Here is a 20,426-nt window from a genome sequence, read left to right on the forward strand (position 1 = left end):
GAGCTCAGAGCCTGGAGCCTGTTTCAGATTCTGTGTCTCCCTGTCTCTCTGCCCCTCCCCGACTCACACTCTGTCTCTCTCTGTCTCTCAAAAATGAATAAATGTTAAAAAAATTTTTTTTAAAAAGAGAGATGGCTAAAAGCAAAGACTAGGGTCAGACGGTGTGAGTGGGCATCTCACTAACCATACAATGTCGGGCTAGTTAACCTCTCTGTGCCTCAATTTTTCATCTATAAAATGGGGGTGCTAATAGTAACTATTATAACTCTTACGTAGTGTTACATATGCCAGTCACTGCTGTAAGTGCTTTGTATATATTTACTTTGAGATCCTCACAGCTGGCCCATAGAGGTAGGTGTTAATATGTAATAAGTGAGTTAATATATATAAAATGCTTAAAATAGTAGTTGGCACGTAGTAAATGCTAGAGGAGTGAGCAGTTAGTATTGTCATCGCTATTATGATTCCACATAAATGAGGGAAAGTCAAAGGCCACAGAAGACCGTCTGCTGTTTATATCCTGCAAGCATCTGCAGAAGTTGAGATGTGAGAAGATTCAGACTCCCCCGCCTTGGATCAGCTTCATGAGGAGAGGGATCCAGTGGTGAACAGAATCCCAGCACCAAGACCATCATCTAGGCCACAGTGGGCCCTCAGAAAGGATCTGTTAAATGGCTCAATAGAAGAATCAATGAAATATGGGGACCATTCACCCCAACTCCCCATCTAAAGTATCAGTTCCTTCTAAGACATCCCAACCAAGTGTGTGTCTGCCCTCTATTTGCACATCACTACCCCCAGGGGCAACACATTCTCCTTCTGGATGGCTCCCTGTGATTTCCACTCATGGGCTCGGCTCTGCCCTCTTCCAACTTGGAAGGTGGTAAGCCTTTCTGAACCTTCTCCTGGCCATGGAGCGAGGATTTCCAGGATGAGTGTCTGTCATCTCTGACCTGGATGACAGCAACAGCCTAAAACTGGCCTCCTTGCTCCTGCCCTTGCCCCATGGTGGCCTCTTCCTGACTCCGCACCCAGAGAGATCCTGTGAAGACCTTATACCTGATCTTGTCAAACCTCTACTCCAAACCCTCCAGTGGCTTCCAGCTCAGAGGAAAAGCTAAGGTCCTTTGAAGGCCACCTCCCATTGCCAATTGGCTCTGTCTATCCGTCCCAGTGAGACACACTGACAGTCCCCAACAGTTTTTGTTTTTATTGGTTGAAAATTCTTTACAAAATCCACACACACGCATCCACATGCACACAAGATGCCTCCCCTGGTCTGGCCACCTCCTGCCCTGCTGTCTCCTGGGATCAGACCTTCCTGGCCTCACCCAGGTTTGCCACCCTGCAGCACCCTACCCCCCACTGGGCTACCAGTGGAGGAGCAGAGAATGGGACGCTCCTTTTCTGTCTCTCTGATCAGAAACAGAGGCCTGTGCCCTATTTGGGGGGGGGGTACAGGGAGGGATGGTGGGGAAACAGGATCATCCCCCTTCCTCCTACGAGCTCCCTGAGTTGTCAGCTTAGGCCCCAAGTATCACAGTTGCTAAGGCCTTGGGATCATCTTCTGGTTGAAGCTTCTCCATCCCCATTTTTCAGACTGGAAAGTGAAGGTCCCAAGAGAGAGTATGAATCCTCCAGGTCGCGGTGTTAGTCTCTGGTGGGGCAGGGAATGGAACGCCGTTCTTCCTGGCTTCCAGGAGGTGGAAGAGATTTGGGCCCTGCTAGACCCTCAGGAAAGGGGACAGCCAGGGCAAGGGGCAGGAGGGGAGTGCCCAGAAGTTGTCCCTGGAGCCCAGGCCCAAGGAAAGCAGCCCCTGGGCAGCTGAGTAAGTGGCAGTGTCTGGCCAGCACTATAAAGGTTTGCCAAGGGTGCCCTCTGTGACTGCCCGTGTGGCTTGCTCAGGTATACAGCCTGGATCTGTGAGGATACTGGTAGATGTGCTCAGCTGGCGGAGAGAGTTCAAGACAGCTGGGGAAAGAGAGTGAGAGAGTGAGAGAGAGAGAGAGAGAAAGGGAAAGATACCTCCTGGGTCAGGGCCTACCCTTGGATGTTGAAGACAAAGGGATAGCGGGGAGATAGTAGGTGGCAAGACTGTCAGCCCCTCGTAGGACCTATGTCTGCAGGTGTCCTGGTAGCCAGTGGACTATCCAGGGTACATAGTGGGATGGCCCAAACTCTAGGCTATTTTGAAGTCAGGCTGGACCTACAGTCTGAGCAGGTGGAACCCTCTGCCCGGAGGCTTGGACATTCTGGTGGGCAGGCAGGTGGCTCACGTACTTGGCCGGAGAGCAGGCAGGGAGCAGTACTGGTCCAGCCAAGCCAGTGAGGTCTGACGGAGGCTCTGCAAGCTTGCTGTGGACACCATCCCATTGAAGGACTCGAACAGAGGCCGAATGAGGATGCTGAACTGGGCCCAGGTCAAGGATCAGGCCTGCTGTCCACCCAGTACCCTCACCCAGCTCACGTGTAGCTCTGACATCTGGGCCAAACAAGGGGAAGGGCCTGGCCACTGTGGCACCTTGAACCTCGAGGCCTCCCGCTATAGCTACCATCCAATTCTGCCTGGCTCCTCTATGCCCTTCCTCTAGCTGGACTATCCCCCCTCCCTGGGCTTCCTGCCCAGGCTCAGCCAAGAACTTGACCAGGTAAGGGAGTGAGAGATTCCATGTCTTCTTTAGGACCGACCCCACTCACATCACCCAGACTTTAGGCTCTTCCAAACTGCCCTTGGAACATTCTGTGGGCGGGGCTGTGTTCCCCTCACCCGGGGGCTCCTCCCCCGGTTGCCCTCTGCTCCCAGCTAATCACTGGACACTCCTGCTGGCCAAGATGCCAAGGGCCTGGAAAGAGGGAGCGGAACCGGGGCCCCTTCCCCTGGGAGCAGCTCTGGGACCCTGGCTGGCCTGTGGCGCTGAGCCTGCAGTCAGGCACAGCTTGGTCCGGCTGCGGCGCTCACCCTACCGCTGGCCAGGTAAGGATACCACCCAGAACTTCCAGTTGTGCAGTGTCCGGGTGCGGACATAGTCGTTGAACATGTCTCGCATCTGGTCGAAACGCTGGTGCGTGATGGGCACCCCGGTAGCAGGCAGCTGCTGCTGGCACAGGCTGGGGTGTACATGGGGCTGGTCAGGGCTTGGGAGTCCTGCCCCTTTCCCCCACGGCGCATGCGTGCGCATGTGCATGCGCACCCCCCCCCCCCCCCCCCCCCCCCGCCTACACCTACTTAATGGCAGCGTTGAGCTCCTCGATCTGGTCCCGTAGCTGCTGGGCCTCCTCCTGCATGGCCGCCCGCTCCTGCTGCAGCATGGCGATGTACTCGGCCGTCTTCTGCAGTGTGGTTGCTTTGCTCACCTGCAGGCATCCCCAGTGTGGCTCAGGTGCTGGAGGTGGCCCCACTCTGGGGCCCACTGAGGAGGAAACTGGGTGTCTGGGGGGCCCTGGGGCTTGGTCCTGGGCAGGGGGTCTACGAAGGAGCCCTGTGGTTCCGGGGGTGCCGGCCCGGGCTGGAGGCTCACCTTGAGGCTGGGCTGGGCGCTGAGTGTGCTCACCAGCCCGTGCAGGGTGTCAAACCCCAGCTTGATATTGAAGCGCCTCTTCTGCTCTGCAGAGATGTGTGTGATGCGCCGGTTCTCAGTCTTGGGGAGGCAGACAGGGGGGTGAGCCTAGGAAGGAGCATGGAAGGGCCTGGGGGTAGCAAACAGATCTTGGGGTGAGGGAATGGTGCCACCTTGTTGTTGTCTGGACGACCCCGGCTTAGGATGGGTTGAGGGGGAGAGACGCAGACACTCAGGGTCCCCGGGCCTGGAATGGAGTTGAGTTCCCCAGACAGCCTCCGCTCACCACCTGTGGCCGGGAAAGACAGACCCCCAGACAGACCGACACAGGGGAGAGGGGTCCCATTGCCCCTTCCCTCTCATCCTGGCCTCAGATGTGGGCCCCCCTTCTTCCTTCCCCTTTCTCCATCCCCTAGGGACCCCCCTCCCGGATCCCTGCAAGCCCTCTTTACCGCTGTGTGCTGGGGGCGAGAGCCGCTCCGCTTTGGGGACAATCAGGGGCCTGGGAGGTGCCAGTGTGGTTGGGCCTGGAGGGGGCCGGGGTGGTGTGGGGGCCGGGGTCGGGGGTAGGAAGGTGCAGGGGAATTCAGGGGCCGTCTCCTGCAGGGGTGGAGAAGGGCAGAGAGTTGGGGTGAAGCCCTGGGCTCACCCTCACCTCCCAGTGCCCGCCATCTTACCGGGGACCCTGAGGGCCGGAGGAGGGTGCTGGATACGAGTGGTGGTTCCAGGGCTTGCTCAGGCTTGGCTGTGCACAGGCAGAACTGTGAGGGACACTGGGGCCAGCCCCAGCCCCGTCATCTCCCAAGACCCCATCCCTCCCCTCCAGATAGCTCACTCCCCTTTCGGGTTTGGGGCCCATGTCCCTAATTCCTCGCCACCTCCCCCACAGCTGAGCCCACCCGTTACCACTTCACCCTCTGCTCCCACAGGCTCCCCACTTCCCCTCTGAGGACAGTGCTCTTCCCATCTTACCTGCTGTGAGCAGCTGTGTGAGGCAGGGGTTGTTGCCCCCCGCTGGGGTAGTGGGGTTGGCGGTGGCAGGGGCCAAGGTTGGGGGGCTGGGCTTCTCCCCTCTAGGGGATGGGGCGGGGGGCTTGCCTCTGGACCTCATGCCTTGGGGCACTGTGAAGGGAGGCCCAAATTGGGGCTCCAGATACCCTGAGGGTAGAAGGTCTATGGGGAAGGGAGCAGGGGCAGGGCCTGGACCAGGCTGGGGGGTAGGTGGGAAGGCAGTGGGAGCCGGCAGTGGGGACACTCCCGGGGCAGGAGGGACAGTAGAGAAGGGGAATCTAGGAGAGAAGAGAGGCTCTTCCTGCAGCAAAGCAGGGGGAGGAGCCATGGGAGGGAAGGCGGGTGGGGGACAGGGCTCTAGACCAGGCCCCTTGGGAAGGGCAGGGCATTGGAAGAGGGGTGGGGGTGCTGGCGGGGGTGGGAGCTTGGGCTTGGGGTCTTCAGGAAGGAGGAAATCAGAGTTCAGGAAGGCACTGGAGTCCAGGGTGCCAGGGCAGCTGCTCCGAGCCTGGTTGGGGGACAGAGAGAGAGCAGGGGAGAAAGCTGGCCTTTGCAGCCACCCAGGCAGGCTCTTGCCTTGGCTGAGGTCTGGACTGGGCACTGGGAGAGAGGGGAGAAATGATCCCTGTTGTCCCCCCCACCTACACACACCAAAGGAAATTGTAGCCTAATGAGGGGAGGGAGTGGAACACACTTAGGCACACATTAGGTGTAAGAAAGAGCATCAGTCTCCCTGCCCATCTTTTCATTCACCAAATAACGATTCCATCCTACCGCCAATCCATCCGTTCTCCATTCCCCTGTTTGGCCTCTCACCTGTGAGCTAACTCATCTATCTCCCCACCGACCTGTGAGGCATAAACCCATTCACCAATCCGTCCAACCCATTCATCCACCAACCCATCCAGACATAATCCATCATCCACCTATCCACCATCTGTTCATCGACCGGCCACTTATCCAGCCACCACCCTATTCATCTACAAATCCGTCCACCAGCACATGCATCCAACCAACCACTCGCTTACCCATGTAAGCATCCACCCCCCCCTCTACAACCCGTGTATCCATTCACCAACACACCCATCCATCCACACATTCACTCATTCACTTAGTGGCTCAACCACTGGGCAACCATTGACCCTATGCTTCTTGAACTGTGGTAGGTATGGAAGATGCGGCGGTGAGCAAGGCCTAGCTCTCCCAGTAAGGAGCTCACGGTCTGGTTGAGGAGAGAGACCTCTCAGCCATGAACTACAATAGTGCCGGAACAGTCTGATGACAGAGGGACCTGGCAGCAGAGAGGCAACCACCGAATTGAGCCTGTGAGTTCCGTCTCCCAAATGGCAGGTTCACCGTTTCCTAAATGCTCACACTGAGCTTTCTGTCTCCGTGTGTGCTCTCCTCCCATCTGGCTTGCCCTTTACTGGCCTCTTCTGGCCAAACCCAACACATTCACTAAGCCCAGACCCTCGCCTCCTCCAGGAAGCCTTCCCCAAGCACCCCAGCCCTTCGTGGTACCCTGCTCCTTGCTCCCCTGCCCTCAGCCTCCCTCCCAGAACCACTTGGTCCACCTCTGCTTCACAACGGTTTCCTCCTCAGCTGAACTGCGCCCACTCAGAGGGCAGAGATGGGGTCTGTCTCCCCCACTCCAGTCCCTCTCAGTCGACCAAGCGTAGGAATGGGCACCCAGGAAGTGCCCTGAGTATCTCCTGGACATGGGCAGGTGAGCGAGGCACGGCTGAATGGCGTGGGGTGGGAGCTCACCTGCAGGCGGTCATTCCCTGAGAGGTGGGTCATGCCTGACGAGGCAGGGGGCACCTCTGAGCCCAGGATCGAACTGCCGAAGAAAGGGTCAGCCATGGTGCCAAAACTGGGGGGCTCCGGGAAGTGTGAGGGCGTGGGTGTCTGTGGGGGGCGGTAGCTGGTGAAGAAATCTGCAATTCAACATACAGGGTGGTGGCAGTTAAGGATAGGGCCAGGCGTGGCTGGAGGCAGTGGGAGGAGAGTGGGCCTCGTGCCCTGTCCCCAAGCTGGGCTGGCCTGGCTGGCGGTGAGGTGCGGGGAGGCGGGGGAGGGGGGGCTTCCACAGGAGATTGTGAAATTGAGAGAGTTTCTGTCTCACTCAGGGGAAGCAGCAACAGAGGTTCGGTTGGGATGGGCCTGCGTGGAGGACAGCAGAGGCCGTGTGGGGGCGCGAGCAGGACCCCCGGGAAACAGCCCTCCCACCGAGCCCCACACTCGGCTCATGAGGCCCCCTTCCCTGTCCCAGGCCTGGGCACTCCCCTCTTCTGCTCCTGTTACCAGCCCTGCTGGGGCCAGAGAAAGGGGAGGGGTAATAGAGAGTGCCCTGAAGGGACAGGGGTGGGGTGCAAAGGGGCAGAGGTCCGGGATAGGGAAGAGCCCCAGGGTGATAGGAGTTCAAGGGGTGAGACAGAGGTGAGAGGGGTCAGGAGGTCAGTGGGTCTGCGAAGTTGGCTTGTGGGAAGGTCAAGTGGGGCCTCAAAAGCAGAGCCCGGGAGTGGGGTGGAAGGGCTAAGGGGGTCATAGCAGGGGTCAGAGGGTGGGCTCAGAGCGGGGGCAGGAGTTGGGGGGGCACTGGAAAGCCTGGAAGAGCTGGCGGGAAGGGTCAGCCAGATTGTCTGAGGTGCGGGTTGTGTAAGCCCCAGGCTATTCTGGTTTTGGGAAGCAGCTGCCTGCGGCCTGACCACATCCCGGGCCTGGGCGCCGCCCGCCCACCCGCTCCCTTCCGGGCACCTTTCTCTGACCCTGACCAGTCTTTGGCCTGCAGCAGCTCCCAAGACCTCCTGGTCTTGTCCCACCCAGCTCCGCTGGCCTTGGATGGGCCCTGGCTCTCCAGGCAGGGGAGCTGGTCAGGCCTCCTCCCAAGAGAAGGAGACTCAGGAGTGGGACAGATAAGACCATGCCAAATCTGGAGCCTGCTGTGTGTTGAACTTGTATGTGCATCTTTTTTTTTTTTTATCTTTTCCTTCTTTTTTTTAAAGTTTTTAAAACTTATTTTGAGAGAGACAAAGATAGAATGAGTGGGGGAGGGGCAGAGAGAGAGGGTGAGAGAGAGAATCCCAAGCAGGCTCTGTGCTGCCAGCACAGAGCCCGACGCAGGGCTCGAACTCACGAAACCGTGAGATCATGACCCAACCCGAAACCAAGAGTCGGACGCTTAACCGACTGAGCCACCCAGGTGCCCCTAAACTTGTCTGCACGTCTTACGTGACTCTGGTGCCCACCTGTCACTGGAAGGCTGGCTCTACATGTAGCATCTATCTGTCTCCCTGTGTGTGTGTGTGTGTGTGTGTGTGTGGCTCTGTCTGAGCCTGTGTGCCTGCCTTGATGTGAGGTGCTCGGCATGTGCATGTCTGCTCTGTGCCTGGTGTGGGTGTGTCTTTCCTTGGCCACCTGATCAGAAAGGATCTTTTTGTCCTACTGTCTCCGTTTAACCAAGGGACTGAGTGGCAGAGAGTGAGTGGTCACCGATCCTCTATCCCCCAGCCCCCACGGACTGTGGGTCTCACCACTAGGCCCCCTGAGGCCCAGGCTCTAGAACTAGCCACATACTGGGCCTGCTTCCTGCTCACTGCTGCTGCCTGCCCCCCGGTGCTCAGAAGGGTTCATGCAGTAAGGAGCCCAGCTCGCCACTGAGTCACCACCAACCCCCAGCCATAGTTTACCCTCAGTTGCCCCTCTCCGCTTCCTAGCCCTGGCCAGCCACCCACGGACCCCTAGTCTCCCCCATCCCAAGCTTCTACCCCCACCATCGATGTGCATCCCCTCCCTGAGACCCTCTCCTGCTCCAAGCCCCCTCCCCTTCCTTGAGCACTCCTCACCAAGCCCCCTCCCTCCATAGAGTTCCGGCTTCTTCACTGGGATTCCTCTCAAGCGAAGAGCTCTTGGGGGACAATCAAAGCACCAGCCCCGGTGTCCCTGGTGGTCCCTACCCTCCCTGTAATGGAGCACGAGAGGGGGCCACACTAACCACCTCCTCTGCATGACCCACACCCCCTATCGTAGGTTGCCCATGCTCACCCCCACCCAGGCAGCCACCCTGGGTTGAGAGAAGCGGCTTCTCAGCCCCAGTTTTGGCCCTGGAGCCCCGGGTCCAGGAAGTTTCCTACCTGTGGCAGGGGTGCGTGTGCCCAGACAGGACCGCTGCCCTCCCAGGCTGGTCTGCTCTCAGGGCACTGCCATCAACACTTCTGCCCCCACAGCCCCCACCCTGTCCAGGGCTGAGGCAGGGGTGGGGGTGGTTCCTCATTCCCTAGTTCCCTCCCCACCTCTTGACTGACAGGCCCAGGACCCTGTGAAAAAGGAGTGGAGGGGTCATTGCCACTAAACCTGTATCCCAGAACCCCCCTTTCTCGCCCTGGAGCCTTGGCTAAGGCAAGCCAAGTCTCTATGGCTACCTGACCCCTAGCATGGCTCCAGAATCCCCTAAATGTTTGATTATCGGGTACAGTCTCCAAGATATAGCTAAGTAAAAGAAATGATGTAGGAAGAGTGTGTTGTGAAAACAAAAAGAGACATTTGTCCACAGCTGCTATACAGACATGGGTATCTCTGGGAGGACACAAAAACCAGTGACCGAGTGGCCCTGGGGTCAGGAGAGGGAGGCACAGAAACATGTTACTTAAAAAGTGCTTGGGGTGCCTGGGTGGCTCACTCAGTTAAGCGTCTGACTTCTGCTCAGGTCATGGTCTCGCAGTTCATGGGTTCGAGCCCCACATCGGGCTCACTGTTGACAGCACAGAGCCTGCTTCAGATCCTCTCTCTCCCTCTCTCTCTGCCCCTCTTCATGTGCTCATTTCTCTCTCTCTCAAAAACAAGTAAACATTAAAAAAAATTTTTTAAGTGCTTTACAAGATACAATTCCTGGGATTTTCTTTTTCTTTTTCTTTTTTTTTTAAGTTGATTTATTTTGAGAGAGAAAGAGAGTACAAGCAGGGTAGAGGCAGAGAGAGAGGGAGAGAGAGAATCCCAAGCAGATTCTGAACTGTCAGTACAGAGCCTGATGAGGGGCTTGAACCCACAAACCACAGGATCATGACCTGAGCCGAAACCAAGAGTCAATGCTCAACCGACTGAGCCACCAAGGTGCCCCAATAAATAGTTTTTAAAGGGAATTAAATAAATAATAAACAGACCCAAACAAATGAAAGTCCCTTTCTCTCCTGAGAGTCCCAGCATCCATTGCTTCCTGGGAGCCCAAAGAGCCTAGAGCCTGAAGCTTCAGTGCCCCTGAGCCTTGACCCCTGCTCAGTATCCAGTCTGGCCCTGCTCTCACCTGAGGCCAAGTCATTTGCATCCCAAGTCCTGACAAAGGGAGACCAGGAAGATCCCTCAGAAATCACTCAGATCATCCACCCTCCCACAGGGGCCTGAGGTCTGGTGGTCATGCTGGGACTTTCCTCACACTGACCCAGCCACGGGCCCCGCCTCCCCCTTCCCCCAGGACAGGGCGCTGCTTCACCTGAGATCTCCATGAAGTCATCCAGGCTGGGCTGCAGGGGTGTCAGGTCCGGCTGGATCATGTCAGCATTGCCCACATAAGCTGGAGGGGGCAGTGGTGACGTCAGGAGCGGCAGGCCGGGTGGACTGGGGGCCACCCACCCCTGGCCATCCTCCCTTGGCTGCCCGGGTTTTCACAGGCCTCCCTTTGCAGGTGCAGGCCCTTACCGTCCTCAGGGCGCAGCTGCAGGGGCGTGGAGCTGAGCTGAGTCATGGTGAAGAGCGTGTCGGAGATGTCGGACAAAAAGCAGTCCAGGTCCAGAAGCTGCCGCCCGCCAGGCTCCTCCTCTGGGCCCCCGAGCAGCACGGGCACCACGCTGGAGAAGAGCTGCTCGCACCATCGCTCCGGTGGTTGCCAACCCCCTTCCACCTAGGGAGACAGAACCTTCAGCAGCCAGGAGAGAGGGACACCGGGGTCTCCCGCTGCCCTTGGCCCTTTCATATGGCCCCCGCCTGGGGGATGAAGCGGTCAGTACATGGCCCTCCTCACCTCTCTCTCTGGAGGACCCAGTTTGCCTACTGGAAGGCTTATGGTCACCCCATTGGCCTTTAACAACTGTCCCCACGAGCTAGAGCTGGATGGCCTGCTGAACAGATAAGGGGCCTCTTCCTGTCCCCTCTACTTTTTCTGCCTGGAACCTCAGTTCTTAGGGACTTCCGTTCCCCCATGCCTCCCACCACTTCGCTCAAGGACTCCCCACCCCTCAGGAGGAGAAGGGCTCAATCAACCAGAGGACGGCGGCCACGCTCACTGCCCCCATCGGGTCCCGCCCTCCTCTCCTAGAGAGAAGCTGTCAATTCTCTGGGTCCAGGGAGCACCCACCTGCTTTGGGGTCAGGAGATCCCCTTCCCTGCTGCACTTACGGAGCTGCAGGAACACACAGAGGTGGACAATGGATCCCTTGTCCCTCTTCCATCACTTCCCGCCAAGGCCTCCCCTACTCACAAGCTCCCCCAGATGAAAGGGATGCCGGTTTCCCCTCTGGAGCTCCTCCGCGCTGGGAGGTAAGGAGGCTGCGAGGGGACCCTCGGCCACACGGTGGCGCTGTCAGCCCGGGTCTTAATGGGAGGCAGGGTCGAGGGGCGTCTCGCCCCGGGCTCTTTCAAGAGAGGCAGTGGTCAGCAACCCCCCCGGGGCCCCCCCACTGACCCGCTTCTTGTAGTAGATGCGCCACTTGTGGTACTCGCGCATCACCACCTCGATGCGCCGCTTCCAGTAATTGCCCTCTAGGACCACGGCCTGGAGAGGGCCCGGGAGGGGGCTCAGTGAGACGGGCAGCACGGACCCCACCCCTCACCCGATCCCCATCGGCGCCAGCCCCTCCCGCCCGGCGCTAGGAGGCACCGGGCTTGGTAGGGAAGCAGGCAGGCGGGAGGTCCTGCGTCTCAGCTACCTCTGGTTTTCGGTGCTCATCAGCCTCAGGCCCCTGCAGGGGGGTCACGAAGCCACACACGGGGCTCTTCCTCCGCTCCACATCTGAGAGAAGGGGGCCAGGTCAGGAGGGTACCCAGCTCCATCACTTCCCACTCCAAGGGGACTGGGACTCAAGTGCCACGCTAGGAAATCCTGCTTAGACTAAGTACCACCTCCTCCAGAAGTCTTTCTGCCTGCTCCAGCCCTCCCAGAGCTCCCTCTTCTATGGGAACCCCGTGAAAGGAACCTCCCGCACCTCCTCTGCCCCCCTTGGCAGCCCAGCAGGTGTGCAGGCAATGGTTGCTGAATGGGATTGTGTGATCACAGGAAATGAGCTGCCCCAACATCAGACCCTCAGACCAGCAGGCCAGGCGGTCCCCTGCCTCGGGCACTGCCCAAGCTGATGCCAGATAACCACCCCTTGTCCCTTCAGGCCACCTAGCTGAGCCCTTTTGCCACCTCCTCCACTCCCTTCCCTATCTCCAATCCTGGTCTCTCCCCAGGTTCCTCCTTTTGGGCCCCTAAACATATTCCAAGCTCCCCTGTTCCTGCCAAACTTTCCCTTCCTTTGCTTCCCCAACAAGCTAATCTTCTCCCCTTTCACCCCTTTGTTTTGCTCCTTGTTCTGGAAGATTTGCCACCACTACCTGCACTCCATGCCTCCTGGTCTCCACTTCCTGTAACTCAGTACCTGCCCCCAGTGTTCTGTCAAGGCCCTTGTCTGCCCCCCCCTCCCCCCAGCCCCGCCAAGGCCCATCCCTCTGGGCCTCAGTGGTGGAGCACCCCCTCCTCCCTCGACAAGGGAACCTTCCCTTGGTTCTCCTGTTCCCCTGACCATTTTCACTGGTCCTTCTTCGAGGCCCGCCCCCCAACCTCTCTCATCCTGCCTCTTTCCAGGCTTATTTTCCAGCTGCCCACAGAATCTCCATCAGGATGTACCAAATTAAAAGTAAAACAAACAAAAAAAAAGGATGTCCCAAAACTTGAAACATCCCTCCCAAGCCTGTGCCTCTGGACGGTCACTGCTGCCTCCCAGTCACAGAAACTCCCCACTGGCCCCAGCATTCCTATCTAAGTCACTCTGGAGGATGTGTGGCATTTCTTCCACTGTCCCCTCCCCTCCATATTCAATGCCACCCCGGTCTGATGTCATTTCTCACCCGGACCTCCCTGACTCCAGCCTCACCCTCTCCAGCCCATCTTCCTGTCATGGCCTGGAAATGCAGAAACCCTCCATGGTTCCCTAGACCTCCAGGATAAAGTCCACACCTCTTACCTTGGCTTCCAAACCCTCCATGACTGGCCTGTCGCCTTCATCCCCCTTTTCACCTCCTTCATAGGCCCCACCTTGAAGCCAAACGGCTTTTCCCCACCACAGCTCACCTTCCGCTGTTATTCTACACCGCCCTTCCCTTCCCTCCTCTGCCTCACCCACACCTGCCCACCCATCAGGATTGCCCAGGGCCACCCCTCTTCCAGGAAGCTTGCCTCCTCTGAAACCCCATGGTCTTATCTGCCTCGCTCTCCACTTGGCCTTGGCCGTTTCTCTGCATGCTGGCCTCCCTGCTGGGAGTAAAAGCAGGAGCTGTTGCCCTTTAGACTGAAATCCCTGAATCTGGAGCAGAGCTTGGCACACAGTAGGGCTTCCAAACCTTGGGCTCCCCAAGCAGTGACTTTTTCCGCCTTAGCCCTCAGCAAACTTCCTCTCAGACAATTGACAGACAAGGGGGACCACCCGAACGTGACACTTATTGGGACCTTCAGCATCATTTACAAAGTTCTGTCCTAAAGGACATTCTCCCAAATGATCCCCATGAGAATGGGAGAGGGAGTTTGTCCTGGTACCTGAACGTGGCTGGGAAGACAAAGGGATGGGCCCTCGGGTGTAGGGACTCCCTGGGGTTAGAGCAAGGAGGGTCTCAGAGAGTGGCTGTCCTGGCTTCCCAGATGAGGAGATGGGCACTAGGAAAGAATAAGTTTGTCCAGGGTCCCCAGAGGGTCAGGTCTGAGCAGGCCTGGCTGGGCTTTTCCTCCCCCACCTTGGGGACCCTGTGCTCCAGACAGAAGGGCAGTGACCATGTGGCTCCTGGATCTGGGGTAGGCTTTATTCAACACCAATAAGTTCACCCATTCAGGCAACCACCTGGCCCCTTGCACCTAAGCTGTGACAGATACTGGGACAAGGAATCGGTGGATAAATCGGGGCGCTCAAGCTTAGTTGGAGAGATAAGGAAAGCACACACAGAACACAAGCTAAAGCAAGGTGGGGAGCCTCCCATGAGACGTGCACAGTGCCCTGGGTGCTCAGAGGACACCAGGATTTGAGGGTGTGAGAAAGGAGGGGATGTTGGAGGCCAGGAGCCTGCAGAGGGGTGGCAGGTTCGAGGGGATGAGCCAGGCAGTCCTCCAGCTGCCCACCCCTCTCCCTTTCCTGAAGCCCACCTTCAAACCCTCAGTGCTCAGGGAGAAGGCGCGTGCTGACATTTGTTACATGCCTGCCGCGTGTTGTTACTATCGTCACAAAAATATCATCACCTTCAGGGGCCCTTGTGTGTGTCAGGCCCTGTGCTGAGATATGAATGATCTCCCTGAAGACTCACAGCAAACCTCAGAGCGGGACCTACTGTTATTCCCACTCTGCAGATGAGTGAGCTCCAGCTAAGGAGGCTAGGGACTCTCCCAAGGTCACACAGCTGGGGCATCCTAGAACTTGACTCAACCCACCTCTGTCTGACACAGAACGTGGGGTGCTTCCAGCAACTCGTGCAATAGCTGGAGACCAGGGTCTGCCTGTCTGGGTGAGGGCCCTGGGTGGCATCAGAAATGTCTTCTGCAGAGAGAAGGATCTGCATCCCATCCAGCTTCGTGGGGAAGGGTGGAGAGCGCAGAGGTGTGTGGAGGGGTGGGCAGTGACTCCCTCTGGCCTGTCAGCTTCCTGGTCTGAGTAGGGCCCATCCTATGTGTTGTCAGTTGAGGACTGGAAGCCAGCCAGCTCGGAGCAGTAGAAGGAGCACTGGGTTCAGAGTAGGAGAGCCCTGGACTTCCAGCTAATCACAGTTCTGCTTCTTTTATGCTCCATGACCCTGAACAGGTTACTGGCCTTCTGGGCCTTACTTGCTCATCCATAAAATGGGAGTGATAATATCTATCTGCCAAGGTTGCTAGGAAGCCTCAAGTAAGATGATTTAGGGAGCACTGGGCACATAGATAAATAGAAACCAGAAAACCCTCCCTCTCTCTGCTTGGATGGAATCCAATGGAGCCAGGACAGAGAATACTGAGTATGGTCCCTCCTGGGCTGTGTGTTCCCAGCTCAGGGAAGCCTTTGATCAAGCGGGACTTGGTTGATCTGGACAAGGTCCCAACCCAGGGCCAACTGGTCTGAGGCCGCTCAGCCTCTGCTGCTGGGCCGTGGTGGGTGGGTGGGTCTCATATCCCCAAATGAATGACCGTGACCTCCTCAAGGGCATCTCAGATTCAACCATCATTTATTTAGCATCAGTTCTGTGCCAGGCCCATTCATACTTGTTATCACCATGCCAACCAGGAAAAGTAGGACTATTGGTCTTATTTTATAGATAAGGAAACAGATTCAGAGAGGTTAGTCACACGGCCTGCAGTCACACAGCCGGCAAGGGCAGAGACTGGGGAGGAAAGCAGCTCTGGGTAACTCCCAAGTCCGAAGCCCCCTCCACTGTACCACATGGCCTCTCTGGCCCCTTGTCCCCAGTCTCCATGGGGGCACCTGATGGGGGTTCAGTGAGGACTTTAGTGAAAGGCTGGTGGAGACCCAGGCAGGATCCTTAGCTTCCCCATTCCCAGTGTGATGCCATTGGCCTAGCCAGCATCTAGCACCTCTTTCCACCCTGGCATCTGGAGCACTGACTATGCTGACGGAATGCAGAAAGGGTCTTGAACTGCCCTCCAAATCTCTGCCCACCTTAGGATTCCAAGGGGTGACCTCCGCTGTGCCTAGCATCCCAGGGCAGAGTACCCTTTGGGACACGTTCCCCGAGACTCTGGGGGTCAGATGCTGGTGCTGGCCCTAAGGGGGTTTCCTGGGCACCTCCCACATGCAGCCCCCCTTGCTGGCGAGGCCCATGGTGCCCACTCACACTGGATATACCAGGCCCTCCAGATGGCGTTGTTGAGACGGATCTTGTCCCGGCAAAGCAGCTTGAGGCCTTTGAAGTTCTTCCACTTGGGAGACACCAGCTTGCCACTGTCAGAGGGAGAGGGCTGGGTCAGGGGGTTGGACAAGGGGCAGCTCAGGGAGGCCTCCTGCAGGGCTGGCTCCCCACTCTTCCCATGCGCTGGTTACTCATCCATGCTGGGCAAGCTGAGGACTCCCCTGCAACCCCACTAATCCTGCCCCTCACTCTGCCTGAAATCCCTACCCTGAGAGTCAGGCCTTTAAAAAACCCTCCCAGGTCCCTGCTCCAGGCTGAGCTGCTCATTAACCTACCACCAGAACTAAAACCAGGCTGAAACCTGTTTGTCAGCTCCTTCCTCAGAACAATAATACCACGGCCTCATGGGCATCCTTTTCTTAGGCTGGCTAGGGAGGGTTCTCAGAGTCATTTCTTACAGAGGGAAACTGAGTGCCTGGGAGGGAAAGGGACATGCCTAAGGTCACATGGTGGAGACTGATGCAGGCCCTGTGGCCTTTTCTCCACCAGTCTCACTGGCCCTCTTTGGCCTCCTCCGGGGATGGGTAAGGTGTGCCTGGGTGAGGAGAGAATCTCGTCACTACCGGTGGCTTCCAAGCAGCCAGCCGTTGCCTTTTCCCGGCCCTTCTGGCGTCTGCCCACTCCAGAATCCCAGGATGGCAATCTGGACTGAGCTGGATGGGGTGCACCCCTTCTTAGGGGCGTGTGCAAAACAACAGCCATCAGGCCCCAAAGGAAGGCAGCTGGGATGGTGGAGTGGTGGGCAGTGGGGAGGCAGCACCCTTACCCCAGCCCTCACCCTGACCCTAATCCTAGCAGTCAATGAAATCCACTCTCGCAATGACTCTCCAGGTCAAGATGTGCTAGGCACAGGCCAGTCTGCTACCGCTAAGGATCTGACCTAGGAGGTCAAGATGCTCAGAGTCTAGACCCCCACTGATCCCTCCCTCCTCCCTCCCTCCTCGTGGTCCACAAGCCAGGGCTGTATATGAGTCCCCTCTGGCCCATCTCCTCCAACCCTTGCTCACATGGAAGGCTGAGGCCTGGGGGACACCAGGCCTGCCTTCTCCCAAGGCTTCTCCCTCATCGTGGGGGTGATGGGTGGGTGGGTGGCAATCTGACTCCTACAGCCCCTGAAGCGCATGGGTCACCCGGTCTCTTCTCCTCTCTGGTCTCCAAGCTCCTGTGTTTGTTTTGGGGTATGGAGTGGAAAGAGCTGCCACCCCAGGGTACCACAGGCCTCATTACCCAAATAGAGTACATAGCCCATGCCTGCTGGCTGGCCCTCTCCCTCCTAAGTTAGATAAACACCATCTGTCTCGAAGGGAGACTTGGGTGGGGTGCACTGATACCTCCTGGGCCAGCTTCTTTGGCACCTGGGGGGACTCTTGAGTTTGTTGCTTCTGCCTGTATCCCAGCAACCTCCCCACCCACTCTGATCACTCAGTGTCCCACGCCCAGCCTGCCTCCCCTCCCTCCCTGTCCTTGCCGAGGTTCTGGGGTTTGTGGCCAGGAAGGGCTCAGGGAGATGAGATAGTGACAACATACAAGCCCAGAAGGAAAGGATTTGGTCTGTGCTGGGCTTGTTGGCTGGGAGGGGAGGAGAGGGGCTCAGCCCAGAGGAAAAAGCCCATGACCAGGGCTCAAAGGCTTCTTCTGACCAATAGAAAATCTGGGAATCTCAGGGATGGGTGGGAGAAAACCTAGAACTCTTAGTTCAGCACCGCTCCCCCTTCATGAGTCCAAGCTCCCTTATAGGAACTCCCTGAGAGTCTCTCTGACAGGGTCCTGCCTCAGGTCTACATGCCCGGGGCCATTCTTTCCACAGCTAGCCAGCTCTGGCCGCAAACAAGTGTTTTCTTGGAACTTCCAGACCCTGTCTCCCTGGGGCTTCCACCCACAGAACCACGGAATATGCATCTCCTCTTAGGAAAGAAGTCCTCCCTCTGCCCACAATGCCCTGCTGAGGATGAAAGCTGGCCAGGCACCCACAGGCTGTCCTCTGGGCCAAGCACCTGGGGACCCCTTGCCTTGCTGTCCCTTGCCATCCAGTCACTCTCTCGGGGCATCCTGGCTTCTCTAGTCCACTCCTCTCCGGGGGACCCCTATAATTAGGGGTATTCAAGGGCTAAAACACTGTCCCAGTTTGAGCCTCAGATTTTTGTCTCTACCAAACAGGGGAAGCCAAAGGCTCCTGTAGTACTGAGTCACCTCCATCCATGGCTCTTAGGCCCCCACAGAGACTAAATATGCTGGGTATTTAGGGGAAAAGAACAGCCCTCTCCTCCCCAGCTGCCCTGGGTCACATCAGATTCTAGTCCAGCCTCTTAGTGGGAGCAGTTTTTGGAGTGTGCTCTGCTCCTGACCTTGCCCCCTCCCCTGAACCTCCTCTTTTGGTCACCCATGGTCTGTGGGGTGTAGTATGAAGGAGGAAGCTGAAGTTGGGAGCAGGTGAGAAACGTGGGGGGTCGGGGGGGGGGCTGGGAGAACCTGGGGGGTGCCCACATCCGGTGTACCAGGACCTTAGATGCTCTGTCCCAGTCTGTCCCGTGATGTCCCAGGAGGCGGGGGAAGGGAAGAAAGGGACGGGAATTTGAACTTTCCACATCGGTCCGGCGCCCTGGACGATCAGGTTGCAACATGACCTGGGCCTGGGGCCAGAGCATATGGGCCAAGGTTACACCGCCTGCAGCCAATGGGGTCGTGGCTGGGCTGCCGCGATTGGGGGTGGGCAACACCCCCGCAATCCCCACCCCAGCTCCGGTTCCAGATCAGAGAGCCTCAAGGGCCGTTCTGTATCCCGCGGTTCTCAGAAGGGGAGGAGGCGCCTCTGAGGAAGAGGAATATTTGCACAGAGAAAAGATCAAGGCTGGCCGATCCCCCTTTCACCTCTACAGTTTTCGGTTGATAATTTATCCTGGCCCCTCAGCTCCTGGGAACTTTGCTCCAGGGCACCGGGCCAGACCTCGGGTTCGCGCCCTCTCCAGGGACGCAGGCAGGCGTGGAAGCCCGGGCCAGGCGCGGTCCGCGAGCTCCGCGACGCGCATAGCAGGGGTCCCAGGCAGCGTTAGGCGCTCAGCCTCGCGCTGCGACCCGGGTAGGCGAACCCAGGCCTCCCGGGGAACCAGCAGCACCCCCTGCCGGGCGCCCGCTGGGAAACTCTGCCAGCTGGGCCTGCCGGAGCACCCTTCTCCCGCCACCCTCGACCTAACAGGTCAAGAACAAGTGTCCCGGCAATTGGGAAGTACAGGGTGGACAAGAGATTGGGTTTCAAAAGTGTTGGCTATGAATCGGGACAATCATGGGCGTGAGGAGTTTCGCCAGGGTGCAGGAATGGAGTGGGTCTGGGCCCGGGTACTGGGGAGGGAGCGGAGGGCCGAGGTGGTCTGGTGGAGTGGCCCCCAGAGTGGAGGGTGGGAATGGCTTAGGGTCCTGGGAGCTCGAGGGATGCCCTGGAATTTCTTTGGGGGCAGAGGAGTCAGGATGGGGAGAGGGGCCTTGGTGGGTCGAGGTGGAGGTCGAGGTGGAGGACAGGACGTCCGCAACCTGGGGAGGGAGTGAAAGTGGTGAGCCATGGGAATCTGGAGGCAGGGCCGGGGCCAGCCTGCCCCGGAGGCAGGCTCGGGGTTGGGGGAGAAGGGTGTCCAGGATGTGGTCGGACTCTCCGAGAGCAGCCAGGGACCAAAGTTTGGGGCCGGGTGGGGTGTCCGGGGCCCCAGCGCGTGGTGCCGCCACGGAGGGCCGAGGCTGCCGGGCCCCGGAGCCGCCCTCACCTGTAGGCCAGGCTCATGCACTCGAAGAGGCGGGTGAGTGTGGGGTCGATGCTGCGCGGCCCGAAGTCGGCGGGCCCCATGGGCCCCTCCTGGTCGCGCCGCCGGGTCAGCGAGTCGCTGTGCGGCGACGACACCATGAAGTGACCGCTGTGGATGACTTGCGAGCGGAGCAGCCCGCCCGCGCTGCGCCGGTTACTCGGGTCCTCCGAATCTGTGTCTGAGTCCGAGTCTTGGCTGGGGACGACCCGCGGGCAGGACAAACCGGCGGCCAGACCCGCCAACGCCCGGGCCATGGCTTTCGTCGCAGCCGCCTCGCCCGGGCTCCGTGGAGCAGCTGGCGCGGCCAGTGTGGCCAGATTGGCCTCATTAACATAACCCCGCCCCTCCGCAGCCATAGGTCGTTCCAGGGGGCGGGGCCTTGGGGACAGCGCGCGGGAGCAGGCGGGACTGGGTTTAAATTAGCATAATCAATATGCACGCTAAAAATAAATAAATTAGCATGATCAATATGCTAAGCGAGAGCGCGGGCGGAGCTACTGCGGGTCTGGAGTTTGGAAGAGGAAGAGGTCCCTATTTCCCCTCCTGCCCCTCCTTATGCGGTTCCCCTATGTCACCCAAAAGGGGTCTCAAGAAGAGTTGACGAGTAGAGCACCAGGTTGGCTCAATCGGTTGAACAACCTACTCTTGATCTCCGCTCAGCTCATGATCTGGGCTTGGGTCAAGATCTCATGGTTCAGGGAGTTCAAGCCCCAGGTCGGGCTCTGCACTGACAGTGCGGAGCCTGCTAGGAATTCTCTCTCCCTCTCTCTGTCTGCTCCTACCCCACTCGTGTTTGTGCGCGCACTCTCTCTCTCTCAAGAAAGAAAGAAAAAGAAAGAAAGAAAAAAGTTTGACTGTTAATCATTCACACCTGAGCCAGAAAGTGCCTCAGTGCCTGGGATTCCTTGCTTCCAGTGCCCTCCTGTGAAGTCCCTCAGC

At 58.2% G+C, this 20,426-nt stretch overlaps 1 protein-coding gene and 1 long non-coding RNA gene across 7 annotated transcripts; one reads left to right on the forward strand and one right to left on the reverse strand.

Annotated features, from left to right (window-relative positions):
* Positions 1-1,241: 1,241 nt before the first annotated feature.
* Positions 1,242-19,781, reverse strand: MLXIPL (MLX interacting protein like). 5 transcript variants are annotated; one of them, XM_042971651.1, is made up of 17 exons: positions 19,449-19,781; positions 15,622-15,728; positions 11,487-11,569; positions 11,243-11,332; positions 10,916-10,960; positions 10,261-10,462; positions 10,055-10,135; positions 6,337-6,506; positions 4,531-5,077; positions 4,236-4,303; positions 4,011-4,158; positions 3,732-3,805; positions 3,520-3,639; positions 3,228-3,355; positions 2,986-3,109; positions 2,282-2,411; positions 1,242-1,972 (listed from the first exon to the last, which is right to left on the reverse strand). In XM_042971651.1, the coding sequence occupies exons 1-17, from the start codon at positions 19,739-19,741 to the stop codon at positions 1,854-1,856; spliced, it is 2,529 nt and encodes an 842-aa protein (XP_042827585.1). In that variant the 5' UTR covers positions 19,742-19,781; the 3' UTR covers positions 1,242-1,853. The 5 variants fall into 5 exon arrangements, with proteins under 5 accessions (XP_042827585.1, XP_042827586.1, XP_042827584.1 ...); XM_042971652.1 differs by having other exon boundaries at positions 1,242-1,657; positions 3,732-3,847; XM_042971650.1 differs by having other exon boundaries at positions 3,732-3,847.
* Positions 3,322-10,714, forward strand: LOC122234600. Of its 2 annotated transcripts, XR_006212442.1 has the most exons (4): positions 3,322-3,381; positions 5,736-5,894; positions 6,172-6,295; positions 10,247-10,714. It is a non-coding gene; the product is annotated as an uncharacterized LOC122234600 (long non-coding RNA). The 2 variants fall into 2 exon arrangements; XR_006212441.1 differs by lacking the exon at positions 3,322-3,381 and having other exon boundaries at positions 4,992-5,894.
* Positions 19,782-20,426: the final 645 nt, after the last annotated feature.

The sequence above is a fragment of the Panthera tigris genome, chromosome E3, assembly GCF_018350195.1.
Source record: "Panthera tigris isolate Pti1 chromosome E3, P.tigris_Pti1_mat1.1, whole genome shotgun sequence".
NCBI classification, from domain to species: domain Eukaryota; kingdom Metazoa; phylum Chordata; class Mammalia; order Carnivora; family Felidae; genus Panthera; species Panthera tigris.

Excerpts from the sequence above, each read along its gene's own strand:
- MLXIPL (XM_042971650.1), bottom strand. The coding sequence starts at position 19,741 with ATGGCCCGGGCGTTGGCGGGTCTGGCCGCCGGTTTGTCCTGCCCGCGG. Across the intron at positions 11,333-11,486 it reads ATGAGCACCGAAAACCAGAG|GCCGTGGTCCTAGAGGGCAA; the intron begins GTAGCTGAGACG and ends GGCCCTCTCCAG. Across the intron at positions 6,507-10,054 it reads TGACTTCATGGAGATCTCAG|ATTTCTTCACCAGCTACCGC; the intron begins GTGAAGCAGCGC and ends GTTGAATTGCAG.